This window comes from Mustelus asterias, chromosome 21 (assembly GCF_964213995.1).
Source record: "Mustelus asterias chromosome 21, sMusAst1.hap1.1, whole genome shotgun sequence".
NCBI classification, from domain to species: Eukaryota; Metazoa; Chordata; class Chondrichthyes; order Carcharhiniformes; family Triakidae; genus Mustelus; species Mustelus asterias.
This window is the reverse complement of record NC_135821.1, coordinates 76,130,894-76,150,185: the sequence shown is the minus strand read 5'-3', so window position 1 is coordinate 76,150,185 and position 19,292 is coordinate 76,130,894. Positions and strand designations below refer to the sequence as shown.

The 19,292-nt window shown below is 42.9% G+C and overlaps 1 protein-coding gene across 2 annotated transcripts in view; it reads right to left on the bottom strand.

Moving 5' to 3' along the window:
• Positions 1-241: 241 nt before the first annotated feature.
• The window catches only part of LOC144509426 (forkhead box protein O3-like), a 199,147-nt gene continuing 180,096 nt past the window's right edge, over positions 242-19,292 (bottom strand). For both annotated transcript variants that reach the window (XM_078238294.1, XM_078238296.1), the window contains one exon: positions 242-9,061. In XM_078238294.1, the coding sequence (XP_078094420.1) occupies positions 7,646-9,061 (1,416 nt within the window). In that variant the 3' untranslated portion in view covers positions 242-7,645. The remainder of the gene's footprint in view (positions 9,062-19,292) is intronic.

Genomic DNA, 19,292 nt, shown 5'->3' with positions numbered 1-19,292 from the left:
GATTTTCCAGCATTTTCTCTTTTGGTTTCAGGTTCCAGCATCCGCGGTAATTTGCTTTTATCTAGATCTTTGGAGCTTGTTCTCACCCTGATGGGAAAGGTGTTCAGTCTATGATTTGTCATGCACAGTTTTGGGAAAAGTACAAGTCCAATTTACTGTGCCACTGCGCGGATTTGCAATTATAACATAAGTTTAGAGAGAAGGTGAAGTGTAAAATACCATTAGACCATCATATACTATGAACTGATGCAAGCCTTTTATTTCTTAGTGGGCGCTGGGAAATTTGTGCCATAGCCAAGCATCACATAAAGTAGTACATTCCACCCACTGGTTCAAGTATATTATTTAAAACAATTTATTAATGAAAATACACTGTACAATACACTATACACATTTCCTCACATTGCAATTTTCACAAACCTTTACAGCACAATTGAAAGTTTTACATTCATTAAAGTATGGAAATCTTAATCAAATGACTGTAGCGCATCAGATCTGACCTGATAAAGAGATTACAACATGTCTTATGGGTTTATAGACAGATACAGCTGCAAGGGGATCTACTTTCTATTGAACTCAAGTTCACACTGCCTTCACAGCATTTGAATGTAAGAAACAGTACAACACAAAAGGTGTTTTTTTTATTATCTTCATTACATATGGTTTCTTAATGGTGTGAGACAACCGTCAATCCCTTAGCAGACTGGGCCTGTTCTAGCCCTCAAACCCACCCTCTTCTTCCCCCCAACTCTGACCTGTTCCAGAAAAGTACGCTTTGTCATGAAGTTTTTGATGTATATTTTCATTTAAAAGGACTGGTTGTCTTTTTGTTTCCGTGTTCCCTCAGCGCACATGTAAGTAAACCCAGTTCACTGTACCTTAAGGATCCAAACTTGCGTAGGCTTCAAGCTATGAAGATGTCAGAGGAGTTGCGTTCCATTTTTTTCCACTATAAGACCACTGTCTGCAGACTGCACTGCACACAAATGTAGTGGCTATCAAACTGTATTGTCCTTTGGGTTGACTTACTCCATTCACAAAGCAATGTAAAAGCTGGTGGAACATTATCCTACCCCATTTGAGCAATTGCATTACATAACAATCTTTATAAATGTGAAGCTGTGGCAAATCAGCAAGGTCTTGTTACATTAGGATTCACATTTCTGTTTGGTGCAGTTTTGGAAGGGTATTCAATGATACTACTCAGACTTGACTATAACTGATTGGATATGCATGTGGTCTGTTGTGCAAAGGGGTGCACACCAGCAATGCTGGAACACTTGAGCGTGGCATCCTTTCAATGCCAGAAGCAACTGGAAAGGAGACAATGTCGATAAACCAGCAGCTGTTTGCATAGAAAAATAATGGGATTCATTTCCATCTCAAGGAAAAGTGAAACCTGGGCTTGAAAAGTAGCACAAAACTGTATCAGGATAACTTTGGAGAGCAGAGCACCAAGCTGGCTCATTACAACACAATGAAATTTCATTTGTTTGACAGTTCAGTGAAGTCAGAGAAACATATTCGGTGACCAAAGTCTAAATGGGACTCCTGATGGTTCAACTTTATTCTCTTAATTACCCGAACCTTGCAGGCCAGAAAGGCACCATGCCTGATCCCCAGTCTGTGATGTTTTAATTGATCTCAGCTGGGATGGTGGTCGGAGCTGGTTTGATGTGGGAAGAATTGGCTGGGATTGCCACTCTTGATCACCATCCAGTAATTTCACTGCTGGAAAGCATGCTGAGCCATTGGGCGTGGCTACCCTGTCCACCCATTCGATTAGCCAGATGATTTAGAGACAAATAATGCATCTTAGGGGGGAATGTGGAGGACACTTAGCATCCATGGAACCTTCCTCCAACATAGAGTCCATGCTAATGGGAGGGATTGGGATGGGAGGACGTTAATAACAAAGGAAGAAGAAAAAGCGTTTGGCACTCTTTTATATTCTGAGGAACACATGTCTTTCTTTCGCATAACATGGATGACACAGCGGCACTATGGTTAGCACTGCTGCCTCACAGCGCCAGGGACCGGGGTTCGATTCCCAGCTTGGATCACTGTCTGTGTGGAGTCTGCGTGTTTTCCCCGTGTCTGCATGGGTGTCCTCCGGGTGCCCCGGTTTCCTCTCTCAGTCAGATAGACGTGCTGGTTAGGGTGCATTGGCCATGCTAAATTCTCCCTCAGTGTACCCGAGCAGGGAGCGGAGTGTTACGACTAGGGGATTTACACAGTAACGTCAATGCGGTGTTAACGCAAGCCTACTTGTGACACTAACAAATAAACTAAACTGATTCTATTGTAGTTTGGGGTCTTTGAAATATATCATTAACTGCCTTTAAAATGCTCACCTTTCTGTAATTACTTTTGCCAATTCTAACCGAGACTGTGGGCCTTAATCAAACCTGATTGTAGCTTTCTAACAAAAATAAATGAATGAATCTGTGGGGCATTAAATTAAATAATTTGCCGCATTTAAAGAGTTGTTGCTTATTTGATTAAACTGTGACTTGGAAAGATTCTTACTGGATGATATTGATAATAGCTGCAACTTCATTCGTCAGAGATCCGTCAATGACCACAAATGCCACCATGAAATGAGGAGAAGACAGGAAAGTAACCCGAATGTAAACTCAGAAGTCCTATTAGCAAAATAAAGAAATTTGTCATAATTCCATGGCACTTAGAAACTCCCGCGCCGGAGTTTAACACACCCAGCATCCACTTCAATGCACAAGTCTGCTTTGTTCCCAGCATTCCTTACTACCATCTAATTAAAAAGGACTGAATGTATGGGACTTTGAAATTATCGGATGTTTAACGAAGAACTTATTTAATGTAATTCTGGATGGTATTTCTGTCATTTAAACAAAAAAAATGACTTCAGAAGAGCAAGATTGCGAAAGACAAGAAGCAGCATAGCAACCTGCTGAGAAAACTTCTGCATTTTGTAAGCCAGGGGTTAGCCGGTGATGGTTTAGCTGTGATAAGCAGAATACAGGTCTTTTCCAGCAATTCCAATTCTTGAGTTTCTAAGCCCTGAGCAAAATAAGGCAGTCTGCTAAGGGTTAAGGAGTACAAAAACATGTTGGTGATCATAACACTGGATTGCGCAAAGCTGTAAATCATCTCTGATGTTTCACTGATTTAGAAACATCAATCTTCAACAGAGAGCAGTAACATTAATGGTCTGTCTGTCTCCCCTGTGCTGTTTGTTGTGGGATGTATATGCATCATTATTGAAGCAGACGGTGTGGATATGAAGCAAAAAGCTTGCATTTAAATAGCACCTTATAACCTCAAAACATTCCCAAGTAATTCACTATCTATGAAGCTCAGTCGCTGTTGTTCGATAGGCAAACATGGCATCCCACTTGTGAACAGCAAATCTCCCACAAGCAACAGATTGATCTGTTGATGATAGTATAGGATCAGCCAGAATTCCATGCTATTCTTCAAATTGCACCATGGGACCTTTGACATCCACTTGAATGATCAGAGAAAAGCAAGTTGTGCCTCGGCTCAATGCCTTGTCTAAACAATTGAACACTCCCTCGGTAATATCAATGACTAAAATGTAACTTTCACATCTTGTGTATTATTGATAACAGCCAAAGAAATTTCATTTTGGTGATACCCCTACATTTGTTGCCAATTCATTATTACATTTCATTAGATGCTAAAGGGGAACTTTTAACCCATCCTATTTGGGAGAGGTTGGGGAGTACAGTTAAATTAACCCAGCAGACATTCACCACCTTTGGGTCCTGCTGCATCTTCATTGGGCCCTTTTATCCAGATAACTGAGGCACCCACTTGATTCATGAAGGAGGCTCGTTCGTATATACTGGTCTGGGGCTGCAACATTCAGAAGATACAGATAGTATTTTAGTGACTTGCTCAGTAGGCAAGATGATGAGGCCTTGTAAAGTAGGTCAGAGATTATCGTGGTCAGGAGGAGCAGTACTCCGTGCATTCCAGGAGAAAAGATGATCCTGTTCTGCTCCAGATCCATCTGCCTCCTCCACTCTTCCAGCCATGATATCACCCTAATTGGCCTCTTGTGATGGTGTCAAAAGGTGACCAGCTGTGATTCTGACCTACCCAAAGCTGACCAGCTTCTTCATGTTTGATGGGATTTATTTGCGGTCTGACCTCTAATGGAGATTCCTGCTGAGACAATCCCACGCTGCTTCCCCATCCAGGGGTTAGGTTTCTCTCCATGCCTATGTGAAGACTAAGCAGACAAACACTGGGATTTTCCAGCCCTGCTCACCTCAAGGCCAGAAAATCGTGCCTGAGGTCAACGGACTTGCACAGTCTGTGTTTTGCCCACTATGATTCCCGTGGCAGGCGGGACGGGAAAATTTCACTCGTAACGTATCAAAGTGTGATTATCTAATCAAATAGATAAATCAATTTAGCATTCACTCACTAATTGTTCCACAGCATGGTGACGAGATCTCTCCAGACTGTGTAACAAAGTGCTTTTGTACACATTTTGATAGCTCATGAGAATATAGGTATTCATTTACCTTGATATGGGCAGGGGGAGGTGGTGGGTTGTGTGAAGGAGTTTGGTTGAAGTTTGCACTGACCAATTTACCCCCCTTAATTTTTCCCTAAGTGTCGCAAAAGGTCCATGAAGTTCTATGTTTAGCAGTTGTATCCATGTTCAATGGACTCACTTCAGTTGAACTTTCCCTTTGTTAGTTGAGGTTTTGGACACCGAGAAGCAGAAATTAGCCATGATAAATGTGTTGGGATAGGGCGGAGGGGAGAGCCTAGATAGGGTGCTCTTTGGGAGAGACGGTCGGGACTCGAATGGGCCGTATGGCCCCTTTCTGCACTGAAGGGGATTCTATGGTTCTAAAGCGTGAAAACATTATTTTAACAGGTTTATTCAAGATGCAGAAGCTGGGGGAAGTAGACGTTTAGCTGATCAAATTTAATGTGGTCAAACTTGCAAATGTCTGTCACTGTGGGCTAAATGTGAGATAAAGGAAAATATTATGCACTGAAAATTCAGTAATTTTCCTGTGAGCATTTGTGTACTTGTTTGCTTGAATAAATTTATGTTTATCGGAACAGTGGTCGGAATTCTCCAGCTGTTCACACCAGCGGGATTCTCTGGTCCCGATGGCAATGCAACCTTGCCATGGGTTTCCTGGCAGCACAGGGTGGCTTCAATGGGAATTTCCATCGACAGCGGTGAGGCCAGAAGATCCCGCCACCAGCAAACGGCACGCCATCTCCCGCCACTGAGAAAAACACTGAGGGGAGGCCAGAGAATCTCGCCCAGTGTGTTCACCTAGTACATCATCTAGTAGAGTCTTCCGATAGGGTGGGCTATGACCTCAGTTGGAGAGGCGCACAGGGTTGCAAACCCTCGCAAACTGTCCTGGAGCAGGTTGAGGTTTGACCTCCAGGAGACTGCTAGCAAATCAGGGAGAAAAATCATTGGGGCATTACATTAAAAATGGTTTGTGCTTCTTTCATTTTCCTTCAACAGTCATTTATTAGTTGGGAAAACGATGGGATGGTGAAAAAGAAGGCTGTTTGACTGGCAGTCTATAAGACGCCAATTGGACAATGGTGTAGGAACCTCGGACTTAGGAGCAGGAGTAGGCCATTCGGCCCATCTCAACTGCTCCACCATTAAATAAGATCATGGTTGATTTGATTGGGGTCTCAACTCCACTTTCCTGTCTTCCCCCTATAACCCTTGACCTGTTGTGCGGCCAATTCTGGGGCCAGGTTCAGGAGGTTATGATCCAGAGTTACACCCCACACACCCTGCCTCCATGTAGGCACTTTCCTTGCTATTGTGCCTATTTCAGAATCACCAAACGAGTGTGCGCACTTTGGAGAGAATCTAGTTTTACTGTCTGATCCAAAAGCTTTCATTATTTCAAAAATAAAACAACTGAATTTGTCACTGATAGAATTTCAAACAAAAGAAAAATTGCTGTCTGGGGCTTCCTTTATCATACAATATTCTTTTATATTTGAAAAATAAAAAGAAATTATATTCTTAAATCACATCGACATTCAAAGTATACATAGTGAAATTACAGTACAGTACCTGTATGTACATTTAAGAATGGATTTCTCTGAATTTAATTATCCATATGCTTTACATTGAAAAGAAGTTAATATACATATGTAACTTATATAACTATCATTCATGGCACTTTCCAAAGAAAGTTTCAGGTATTTGGAGAATTGACTCCAGGTAATTGCTTGCACAGTATCTCCCAATTTCACCATTCTCTGTGCCAAAACAGGGTAACTAGAGTCAAAATTCCAAGAGAAATTCTCACAAAGTAATGCCCCAGTCACTACATAAATTAAAAGTTTCAGGCTGTGGTATGAGCTCAGAACACCTACATTACCAACTTGTCATTTCCCGCAATCTAAAATAAATACAGTTTTTGACCAAGGTTGTGTACAATAATGAGAAATGCCAAAGCGGTAACAATATGACTCTCAGTCTATGAAAGAAAAAGAGATGACATTGTTATGTAATATTCGAGGGCAGTCGAACAGCAGATGTAGGCCACTGAATCAAAAGAACCATTTTAATCAAAGTCTTTTGCGAGTATGCGAGTTTCACATTCTAAAAATCCAACCGTTTATCAGATCAGAGTTTAAGGAGAAGCCTTCTTTGTCAAAATCCTTTTACATAATGTGTTTCACCTACTCTTGTATCTTGTCCTCAGAAATATAAGTGTGTATTAAAATGCCTTCAGTTGTTATAAACACGCTGATTTAAAAAAAAGCTTTGGTGATTTCAATGCAAACCCAAGACTGAGCAGGAAGTTATTCTGGCCCAGACCAAATTAACATCTGGTTTCAAGGCAGACTGCTGTGAATACAGGGATGTGATTAAATAAAATAGGGGTGATCTCTATTGAAGGAGCGTCCTACCTGTTGCAACTCTGCTTCCTCCAATCTCTGAACCAAGATCAATGTTCAATTATGCTATTTTTGTGTTATTTCTACAAGAGAATTGAAATAATCAGCGGGATAACAAACCTGCAAGACTGAAAGTTTCAGCCATTGCAGGGGATGAGTTCCTCAATGTGCTTTCCATAATGAAATCATCAACATTTTTATAGAAACTGGATTTTGTTACATGGTGCACAGAAAATACTCCACCCCCCCGGAACACTCAACGGAAGTCTTACTTAAAAATGTGAGGGATTATACTCAGAGACTATGCCAGATTTACAATTTGGAAAAAGTAACCTTTTGTAAATTATTTCACTTGACAGAGAAACTAGATTAAGGCGTTAATTTCAGAACTGTTTTGTCGAGTTCCATCTACCTTACATTGCACAGACCCACTAAATTAATCATTTGTGCTGAGAGCACCATCATGCCGCACGGGATTTGTGGACTAATTTCCAGAAGTAAAAATGACGTCACTTTAATTGGCGTAACAGTTATTTTAACAAAGAACACATTATTGCCTTTTTCTGATTGTATTTCTATGTGTGTCCCAGGTAAAGGAAACAAAACAAATCTTTCTCTTTTCAAGTAAGTGCTTCCAAAGAAGCCAAGTGTTAATTTGGTCTGGTCTTGGAGCTTTTATGGAACCAGTTTTCATCCCAGTGATTCCGAGTGTTGTAACTCTGCTTCACCCTGGCACCCAACTCTGATTCGTGGTCTGTGGGGCAGTGGGAATGGTCGCCATATTAATGCCAACATTCTGAGTTGGCATAGCGCAGTCAAAATTGAAATCAAGCTCTTCGCTGTCCATAAATTCATTGAGGATGATAGATTCCACATCGCACTCCAAGCTGCCATGAAACATGTCTAGGTCAAGGTCAGTGGGGAACTTGTCTTGACTCATGGTGGAGATGTTAACTCCTCCTGGACAAGAACTCAACCTTGAGTCTGATGCTTCCATTTGCATCCCATGACTAGCGAGTGAGTGAAGCTGGTTTTGGAGATGGTGTGCGACAGAGTTGATATTCCCAGGATCAGAGTGCATGTGCATAAGGCCAATGGGATTGGATAAGGCACCATTATTGACAACAGAATTCTGCTGTGCTGTCGATGGGTGATGAAATGGGTTGCTATTCATTAATCTCGGTGACTGGGCATTGAATGGCGAAATTGCCGGATCCGAGCACATCACCATCTGTCTCTGGTTTTGCGATGTCACGACTGTATTGGCCTGTGGCATCAGAGGGTCTGTCTGAGTCATCATGACTTCTTTGTGTCGGAGTGACTCCGGGGTCAAAAGGTCTTGCAGCATACGATTCCCATAGTGGTTGATTGTTGAAAAAGTGACTTGTTTGTTCTCCTGAATAGTCTGCATGGGTGAATGGCGGAGCATAGTCATGGGTGGTTGGCTGTACATGGTGGTGCTGTATGTACTGGTTTGACTTCCGCGAGTTGAACACTTAGATCCAAATGAGAAGCTGGAACTTCTCTGCCTCAGGCACCCTGAGGGAATTTGCTGCGATGGGCTCATGGTGTAATTGTCCTGCAGGTCCTCAAGGAGATTCTCTGTTAATCCCTCATTCAAGTTAATTGTACCGGCCATATCAGCCAACCTGGGTAGTTCCACGGGACGCCGTGTGCTTACAGATGGCGATAAGGTATTTGAGGGACTGGGGTAGAGTAATGGAGAAGATGGAGTCCTGTCGTCATCTTCAAGTTCATCTAGTTCAGAATTAGCCATTATGGGAGACAATCGACCACTCAGAGTGCTTGCTGCTGAGTTTGCACGTGATCTGAAGTCAGTCCACACATCAAATTCATCACTGGCGTGAGAGCTGGGACTACCTGACCACTTTGTGTGCTGTGATGAAGGGCTGCCTTCATTTCCCTCCTGTGTTGCCTGGAGGGTGGCCTTCTTCTTGTTTGCCCCTCTCTTGCTCTTTAGGTACTTACTGTTGCTGTCCATGGAAACTGCCCGTCTCCTAGGAGATTTTCCAGTTTTCCCTCCATCGGGATTTAACATCCACCATGAACTCTTGCCTGTGCCTTCATTCTGTACTCGTATGAATCTGCTATGCAGGGAGAGGTTGTGCCGGATTGAATTCTGCAAAGATAAAAGGACAGAATGAAAATCAGACCAAAAGCAAGCAATGTGAATGCAGCATATTGACTGCCACTTTTCTCTAAAAATGCAATACATCGTGTAGATATACAATGCAGCCTGTTTCAGCAATTTAGAACTAATATGATAGTTGACTCAAATAGTTGTTAAAATGAATAACATCGTTGGATTATTTCTGTGTTTCACATTTCTGTTCTGCCATTATTCCTCAGTACCTGACAATATACATTAATATATACAGGTATGTAAATATATGCATAAAATACATAGCACCTTTGGAACTACACCTCAACAAGAAATAAAGAAAAAAGTTGTGTTAACTCGCTCCTTTCATGACTAAGCACATTCTGAAATGCTTTACAGCCAATTTTTGAAGTATAGTCACCGTTGTGATGGAGGAAACACAGGAGCCAATTTATGCACAGCAAGCTCACACAATGTGCTCATAACGAGTTAATCTATTTTGTGATGTTGATTGAGGGATATAAGTGTCCAGGACACTGCAGATGATCCCATACTCTTCCTCAATATAGTGTCAAATATCTCTTTTATTCCCGAGAGGGTAGGCAGGACGCCAGATTAGTACCCTTGCCAGCAACACCAACTCCAATGCTGTGGCACTCCCACATTACAGAAGAGTCAGTGTAGATTTTTTGTGCTCAAGTTTCTGGAGTGGGACTTGAACCAACAACCTTGCAACTCAGAGGCAGGGGTGTTACCAGCTGAGCCACAGCCGATATATTGCAATGGGAAGAAGCATGAATAAGGCAAAAGAACCGTTGTGTAGTTTGACTTTGTCACAGAACCTGCCCATCCATTCACTTCAATGAAAGGAACCTGAAGTAGATTTGGGAAGAAGCGTTATAATCATAGAATCCTACAGTGCGGAAGGAGGCCATTCGGCCCATCGAGTCTTCACCGGCCACAATTCCACCCAGGCCCTATCCCCAGAACCCCATGCATTTACCTAGCTCTTTGGACTGTGGGAGGAAACCCGGAGGAAACACGAACAGACAAGGGGAGAATGTGCAAACTCCACACAGACAGTGACCCAAGCCAGGAATCGAACCTGGGTCCCTGGCACTGTGAGGCAGCAGTGCAAACCATTGTGTCACCGTGCCGCCTTGTTGCCCCATCGTTGCCCGATATCCCTTCCTGCGCTCCACATGAAGTTGACAACTAACTTTAAGATAAATTTATTTCTAAGACAACAAGAATTAATTTAAGATAACAGCATCCTGAGGTTCAGATGGCATTCAAGGCCAGGGTTTTTGGTACCATATGAAGGCAGTGATTGATTTGCTGTCCAGTTCATGGAGAGTACCGATTGCTGTCTAAGGTTAATGATATTGATTGTGATAGCTTGTTCTCCCTTTTATTTCAGTGACTTTTTAATGCCTCTGTAAATATTTCCTTTTTCTTGCCTAGCCTGAACTCACTGTGTAGTGTAACTTCTCATTTCCAATATTGTCAGGGTTCAGTGTTAAAGCTAGAATACAAAACCAGAGCAATAACAGAGGTTCTTCAGAATCATTTTGATTTAAATTAGTTTTGCAAAGCTTCCCTGATCTGAATCCTGCTTCCCCTGCCAACCCCAACAATTGTTCTTGAGTGTTTTTAAAAATTCATTCATGGGACATGGGTGTCGCTGGCTGGGCCAGCATTTATTGCCCATCCCTAGTTACCCTTGAACTGAGTGGCTTGCTGGGCCATTTCAGAGGGCAGTTGAGAGTCAATCACATTGGCTGTGGCTCTGGAGTCACAATTAGGCCAGACCGGGTAAGGACGGCAGATTTCCTTCCCTAAAGGGACATCAGTGAACCAGATGGGTTTTTCCGACAATGGTTTCATGGTCATCAGTAGATTCTTAATTCCAGATATTTTTATTGAATTCAAATTCCACCATCTGCCATGACAGATTTTGAATCTGGGTCCCCAGAACATTAGCTAAGTTTCTGGATTAATAGTCTAGCGATAATTCCACCAGGCCATCACCTCCCTGGACTTAGTAACTACCGGTTCTAATTTTAAGGTAGGGGATTCTGAATACTCAATCAATTCTTTCAGTAAAAACCAGGCCTTGCTGCAGAGTTCAGGCAGATGTTTAGGATAGAAAAGATGGAGTGGTAACCAGCTGGAATGTCAGAGGTGAAACATAGTTCAAGGAAGCTTAGCTTCCCTAATGTTATTAATGCAGGTTTATCCACTTAAAGACAAATTCTCCTCTGGCTTTGTACTGGCTCCTTGGCAGAACTCTGGTGGGTAGAGGCACTGTATCACTGTATCACACACTCCCCATCATCTGATGCTTCCACCTCTGGGATTCCCCACCAGAACTGACATCAGAAATTCAGTATCTTTATCCAAATATGGCTAGGTGCACCAACATGAGATTCCAATGATTAGAATATGTTTAGAGACACTTTGCTCACTCCAGGAATGCAGTGCATCCCCATTTTACAGCATTGCAATTGAGGATCGAGGGGGATTTTCACACAATCATAGAATCCCTACAGTGAAGTAGAGGCCATTCAGCCCATTTGTCTGCACAGACTAAGGGGCAATTTAGCATGGCCAATCCACTTAACCCCCATATCGATGGACTGTGGGAGGAAACTGGAGCACCTGGAGGAAAACCCACGCAGGCACGGGGAGAACATGCAAACTCCACACAGACAGTGACCCAAGGCCAGAATTGAACTGGGTCCACTGTGCCACCATGGAGCCCCGATAATTATGATCGATTCATACAATCATGGAATCTACAGTGCAGAAGGAGGCTACCTGGCCCATCGAGCCTGCACCGACAACAATCCCACCCAGGTCCTGTCCTATCCCCGTAACCCCACATATTTACCCTCCTAATCCCCCTGACATTAAGGGGCAAGTTAGCATGGCCAATAAACCTAACCCGCACATATTTGGACTGTGGGAGGAAACCGGAGCACCCGGAGGAAACCCACGCAGACACAGGGGGAATATGCAAACTCCACACAGACAATCACCCAAGCCGTGAATCGAATCCGGGTCCCTGGCACTGTGAAGTAGCAGTGCTAACCACTGTGCCACCATGCCGCCCCAATCTACTCCCTTTCCCTGGCCTAATTTTTTGCATTAGGTATCGCAAATCAAATTGGCGGTTGGCAGGTAAATGGCATTTTTATAATGCAGGCCACACCAAATGAAAACATTATTACCATCCAGCTGAATCTTGTCACAATGGAAAATGATGACACACAAAGACTGTTGCACTGTTGGAGTGAGATGAAGTAAGACAGGAGAAAGCTCATACGAAATATAAACACCATCATTTAGACTTGTTGGACTAAATTATCTGTTTCTGTGCCTTATTTCGATGACCTGGGTTTTGAGACTGTACCAAGACTGAAATGGTCAACATTTACCATCCTTACTCTGTGAGATTGACACCAACATTTGGTGTCAGCTGATGTGTTGTTAAAGATGGAAATCCAGAAGTTGCCATCAGTAATTCCATGCCCCAGATGGTAATCAACTTGAAGTTACTGAACTGAATGAACTTCCACTTTTCGTGTTACTATTCTTGCTACTACCCTTGAAATAGTCACATCTTTTTGAGTGAGGTGTAACTAGGATTTAAAAAGCTTTTCGAATGCCGAAAAAAAATTACATTTGTGAAATGGCAAATTTCTCCATTCCATGATTTTTAAAAATTCAACTTTTTAAAATAATTAGAAATGTTTTCAAAGTTTATTTTTAAGATATTACAGCATCTTCCTTAATCCTAGTGTACTTCCTAATCTTTATATCACTTCCTGAAAAATCATAAACAGTGAATGATGCGATCGGCCTGTTACTTCCCGCTTTGCTGTCTGTGAGGATTCTTGAATATGATTGGCATCCCTGTTGCTTGACCCAAGCAATCCCGAGATCCAGAGTGCTAGATTCTGGCACCGGAGTGGAATTGATGGTCGGAATTTTCTGGTCGTTCATGCCCAGCGTCGGTGCAAGCAAGGATGGAGAATTCGGCACTCAGCCAAATCTCTGTTCACTGCAGCGGGAGCAGAAATTCCCGCTGGCACGAGCAGCTGGAAAATTCTGCCCCACATTGGGAAAGATGAAAGCATCGACACAGAACTTGCTGGATCTTTGTGGGCAACATTGTTCAAAGCCAATAATGGACATTGTCACTTCATCGTTGGCTGTCAACTCAGGTCGATTATAATTCAGTACTGCTTAAATAATCCTTATCAGAAAGACTGCAAGATGATCATTAACTTAAATGATCTGACTCCAGCTGTAAAAATGCCGACTCCAAAGTGACCCTCTATGAACTTTAATTCCTTCAGCCTGGAGCATGTTATGAACTTCTTGTCACTTTCTGGGCGAGATTCTCCGATCTCGTTCATTCTCCCCCCACAATCCCCGCTGCAAGTGAGAATGGACAATTTGGCACCCCAGCCAAAAGTCCAGTCACTGCAGGAGCACTGGAGAATCCCAGCCACTAACGAGGTCTGAAATTTTTGCTTTCTGTATCTGATATATACTTGCGCCCAGTAAAGTATCAAAACACAAAAGTGGACTTTTAGCACCAATATGCCCTTACTAGAAAGCTTTGTTATAACCGTTTCATTCTTTTCTATTTATTGCCAGTTTTTTCATTCATTTCCGCTATGGTTGACTTATTTCAAAGATGGGACCTTAATTGAAATTCTCCTCCCAAAGGACACTGTTATCATAGCACATTCAACAAGGGACAGAGTTCTTGGTATCTGCGGCAGACAAGCCATGAGCGTGAATTCTGATTTTGTTTTAAAATCTGGTCAGATGCCCTCAAGATGGATTTTTCCTTCATCCTTTTGCCAGGCTTCCAGATGAAGACTTTTGTAGGGGTGGCATGGTAGCAGAGTGGTTAGCACCGCTGCTTCATCATGCCAGGGACCCGGGTTCGATTCGGCCTTGGGCGACTGTCAGTGTGGAGTCTCCACATTTTCCTCTCATCTGCGTGGGTCTCGTCCGGGCATTCCAGTTTCCTCCCACAGTCCAAAGATTAGGGTTAGATTGATTGGCCATGCTAAATTGCCCCTTAGTGTCAGGGTAAATATGTGAGGTTACGGGGATAGGGTCTGGTTGAGATTGCTGTCGGTGCAGGCTCGATGGGCCCAATGGCCTCCTTCTGCACTGTAGGGATTCTCTGAGAGCAATCTTGTTCCATAGAGGAATTTCTTCTGTTGGTCAATCATTAAGCACCGTAAGAAGTGGGGAGATGAGTGGGGAGGTAGGTTCACAAACACGGCATATGATGAAGGAGCAGCACTCCGAAAGTTCATGATTCCAAATAAACCTGTTGGACTTTAACCTGGTTGTGAGACTTCTTACTGTGCCCACCCCAGTCCAACTCCAGCAACTCCACATCATGGCAATCATTAAGCATACATCTGTATTTCAAATTTTACTGTCCTTCCAGCTTTGTGCGAAACAGAAAGGTGGGAGCAGGAACCGACACACCTTTAATACTTTTGGGCCGCTAACCATGTAGACTACGATTCGCAACTCACATCTTTCATGATCTTTCACAGCTGAAGTTCCTTCTGATAATTGCATTTTAAAACTGAGCTCCCTTCCCCCCAAAACTGAAACCAATAAATGAATCACCACTGGGCCAAGATCCTTAATCATCAACATTGTAGGGACATATTCACTGCACGGACTTCATTGGTTCAAGAAGATGACTCACTACCACCTTCTCATAATTTACAGAAGGGCAATAAATACCAGCCTTGCCAATGAAGCCCACAATCCAAGAATGAATAATAAAAAATATACTTTCAGGAGTCATGCCGTGCTGGTTGTTGAGTGAAACTCTGGCAGCAACAGTTCGCCTTTGTACAAAAGACTTGGGAGTACTCAAACCAGTGTTTAGTGCAGACTGGTGGAGATGCTCTCTATAACTGGCATGTCTCCCATTACTTAGCACATTGTTGCATGAGCAATTAGACCAGATATCAAAACAGAAAATGCTGAAAAATCTCAGCAAGGCTGGCAGCATCTGTGGAGAGAGAATAGAGCCAACGTTTTGAGTCTGGATGACATAGCTCTGTCAAATGGTCATCCAGACTTGAAACGTTGGTTCTATTCTCTCTCCACAGATGTTGTCAGATTTGCTGAGTTTCTCCAGCATTTTCTGTTTTTGTTTCCAGCATCTGCAGTATTTTGCTTTTGGATCAGATACTCTTCATGGTTGCAGTGTTATTCCTAAAAGGAATTCCAAAAAGGCAAAATTTAACCAGATGGTTTTGTTTTTGGGTCCCAATACAATAATTCTCTTGTGGAGTTTAGAGGTCTCTTGTTGTAAAAAATGGTGAGGTTCCCCAAAAGCGAGATTGACGACTATTTTGAAGTGAAATCAAACTGGAATTGTGTAGTGACCATTATTGAGAGGCTCACTCCATGCCTTGTTCCTGGTGCTTCTGAGTATATCTAGTCCTTTTGATGTTGATAAATGTCACGATTATCTAAGAAATAATGCATCATTCTGTGTTATGCAACAATCTCTTTATATTATAGTTCATTTGTTTTCATCTTGTTTGTAATCTGGCACTTTACCAAATGAACTGTATTGTACCTCAAAATCAATCTCCAGCCCTGACTAAGCCTGGTTCAGAAGTAATTATCCCTTCATGCATGGAGACAGACAAGTAGCTTACTCACTGAAATTTCATATCCATAAGCCGCATCCATACAGAATTAGGTGATAAACGATAATAGCCAACAAGAAATGTTGCCTTGGCATAGTCGCTACACTCCACTTCACTTCAGAATATATCGTGCACAGCTGGACTGACAACATGACAGCCATTTTCTGGACAATCATAAGCTACACCTTAACACAGCCAGGTCAACAGGAGGAAAAGAAAAACTCTCCTTAACCAGTGCAGCACTAATGAATTCAGCCCAAACAACAGAAGATTCCATAATCCCCCAAAATGGAAATACTATTCCTAATTTCTTGGAATTCTGCAAACACAATGGACTCTATGGGTGGGATTTTATGGCCTCACTCGGGAGGCAAGACTGGAAACTCTCGCCCGAGGTCAACAGAGATTTCTGTTGTCGGACCCTCGCCCGCTCCGATTCTGTGGCAGGCCAGGTGGTGGACTTCCGGCCTATATTAGATATAGCTCTTGGGGCAAAAGGGATCAAGAGATATGGGGGGGGGGGGGGAAAGTGGGATCAGAATATTGAATTTGATGATCAGAATGAATGGCGGAGCAGACTTGTAGGACCGAATGGCCCACTCCTGCTTCTATTTTTTTAAATGTTTCTATAAGTCGGTTTTTCATTCTGATGGTGCTTATTCCAATCCAGGTGGAATAAAGCAGTGGCATTCGCAGCTCCGTGCGGAACATGGCCTATTGCTTTCTTTATTCCTTGCTACTCCTGTTCTGGCCTCAATGCATTACATAGAATACACAGCAGAGAAACAGGCCATTCGACCTGACAAGTCTGTATTGGTTTCTAAGCTCCACATCAACCTCTTTTCACTTTGCTTCATATTACCATAACCCTTTCTCCTTCAAATATTTGTCCAGCTTCCCCTTTAGTGTAACTCTGTTATTCACCTCAACCAGTCCATGTGGTTAGTGAGTTCCACATTCTCACCGCTCTTTGGGCAAAGAAGTTTATTCTGCATTCCTTAATAGATTAAATAACTATTAGCTTGCATTTATGGCTTGTCAATGAGTATCATTTAGATGTTATTTCAGGAATCTATAGTGCCTTTGCATTTAGGGAAATTAGCCATGAAATAATTTACAGATTTAGTAATGTTCCAGTTCCTTGTTTTCAACTTTTATTTTCTTTCAAGAAAACCCCCAGAGTTTATAGTTAAGGGATTTCATGTGACTCTGGCCCGAAGGTGGTTTCTGGTCTTGTTTTGTCGGAACTTGTGTTCCAGTTCCTTTCGGTGGTAAAGCACATTTAGTGAACCCAGTTTTTGCTTTCCTTTTGTTCGAGTTTGGCTGTGTGAGAGTGTTGGGTTTTGAAATTGCACGTCCTAGCTGGCTTGGTGTAGTCACATAACCTCTGACATGAGGGAATAATCTGTAAGCGGCCATCTTACAGTCAGCTCAATATTCGGAAAAGATTGATGGCAGGATACCACAACCAGGGGACACATGGGAATGGTCAGTGTGGGGAGGTGCTTCGTGGTGGTGGGGTGTGCGGGTGAAGGATGAGGCTGGCGGGTTGCAGGTCGATTGGACATCAGGGAGGGTGTGGGGGAGACTAGCGCAATTGAAGAGGGAGGTCCAGAGTTTCCTGGCAGAATCCGGGCTAATTGCTCTTGCTCCTCCGAGCCCACAGAGCATTCTAACAGAAGTCATCTTGAAAGACTTCCATTGGCCTTGATTAGCCAGCCACAGCGTGCGGTGTTGGATCTGCTGCCAGGCTGCAGACAGTGCAGGACTCTCCCTTAATCCAACGTTGTGCAATCTTTGAGTAATAAGTCGTCCCCATCTACCTCGAGTGGGAAGCTGACCAACGGCTGGAATTCAGCAGAGTGGAGCCATGAAGTGGATATTTCACATTGTCTCTGGGTGGGAATGGTGTCGGGTAGTTAAAATCGCGACTGTGGAATCAGCCAAAGTGGTTTTTCACAAATCAAAAGTCAATCGGGTCCTGATCAAATTCCCTGAATTAGAATAAAGATCTTCCCAATCAGTTCAAGAACTAGACCATTCTTCCAAACTAAAAGCCATCTCTGTATCTTTCTCGATCTTTCAATGCACTAAAACATTGAATAGTTACCATCCTGTTACCCACTGTGAATCAGGAGAATGTCTTTGGTATGTCACCGTGACCCTCAGTGTTTCGAATGTGGACTGAACTTTCGCTTGTGTTTCCGCAGAGTAAGAGGTTGGTTTTCTGGGCAGGTTTGTTTTTGTGCTGTCATATGAGGGGGATTGACAGTTTGTACTTGACCCTTTCTGGAAGGTAGATCTTTGCCCGAGTTATAAATACAGCTTTGATTGCATATCCTGTTACACTTCCATACTGTCCTGATATAGATGTCAAACCTCGACAGAACATTGCAACACCAACACTGGCAAATCACTTTCTGCTGAACTTTATCAAATTTCTGGGAATGATAAAACTGAAATGCAGATCCTCTGTATTTACAATTGTTACTGATTTTCAGTTACTCTGCAGTGTAATCATAGAATCCTCATAGTGCAGAAGGAGGCCATGCAGCCCATTGAGTCTGCACCGACCCCTGTAACCTCATGTATTTACCCCACTAATCCTCCTAACCTACATACCTTTGGGGCAATTTAAAAGTAAAGTTTATTTATTAGTCACAAATAAGGCTTACATTAACACTGCAATGAAGTTACTGTGAAATGCCCCTAGTCGCCACACTCCAGCGCCTGTTTGGATCAATGCACCTAACCAGCATGTCTTTCTGACTGTGGGAGGAAACCAGAGTACCTGGAGGAAATCCACGCAGACACGGGTAGAATGTGCAAACTTCACACAGACAGTGACCCAAGCTGGGAATCGAACCTGGGTCCCTGGCTCTTTGAGGCAGCAGTGCTAACCACTGTGCCACCGCGCTATCATAACTTATCATGGCCAATGCGCCTAACCTGCACATCTTTAGACTGTGGGAGGAAACTGGAGCACGTGCAGGAAACCCACGCAGACACGGGTAGAACGTGCAAACTTCACACAGACAGTGACCCAAGCTGGGAATCGAACCTGGGTCCCTGGCTCTTTGAGGCAGCAGTGCTAACCACTGTGCCACCATGCTGTCCCAATGTTGAATTATATTTTACATGAGATGTGTTTTAATTCTGATCCAATGACATCAGCTTTTGTTTAAATAACATTCTTAAAGTGAAAAGAGAACCTCAGAGCAGTTTACAACGGGGACTGCTATGGGGGGTAATCAGGTTTAGAAGGGGAAGGTCAAAGGTATGTTAAAGAAATAAGTTATTAGGAGGTGCTTGAAGAGAGAAAAGTGAGCAAGTATTTTATGCGGAAGCTACAGGGTGAAGAGACATCTGGCTGAAGGATGGAGTGAAGGGTATAGGGGGCAAAGGCACAAACAGTTGTTGAGAGTTAAAAGAATATATGTTGCAAGCTGGGTTTGAAGCTGGGGCAGATATCCAAAATAGAATGCGGAGAAGTGAGATCATAGCTGGATGGCAACAACTCATCGTAATAATGTTGG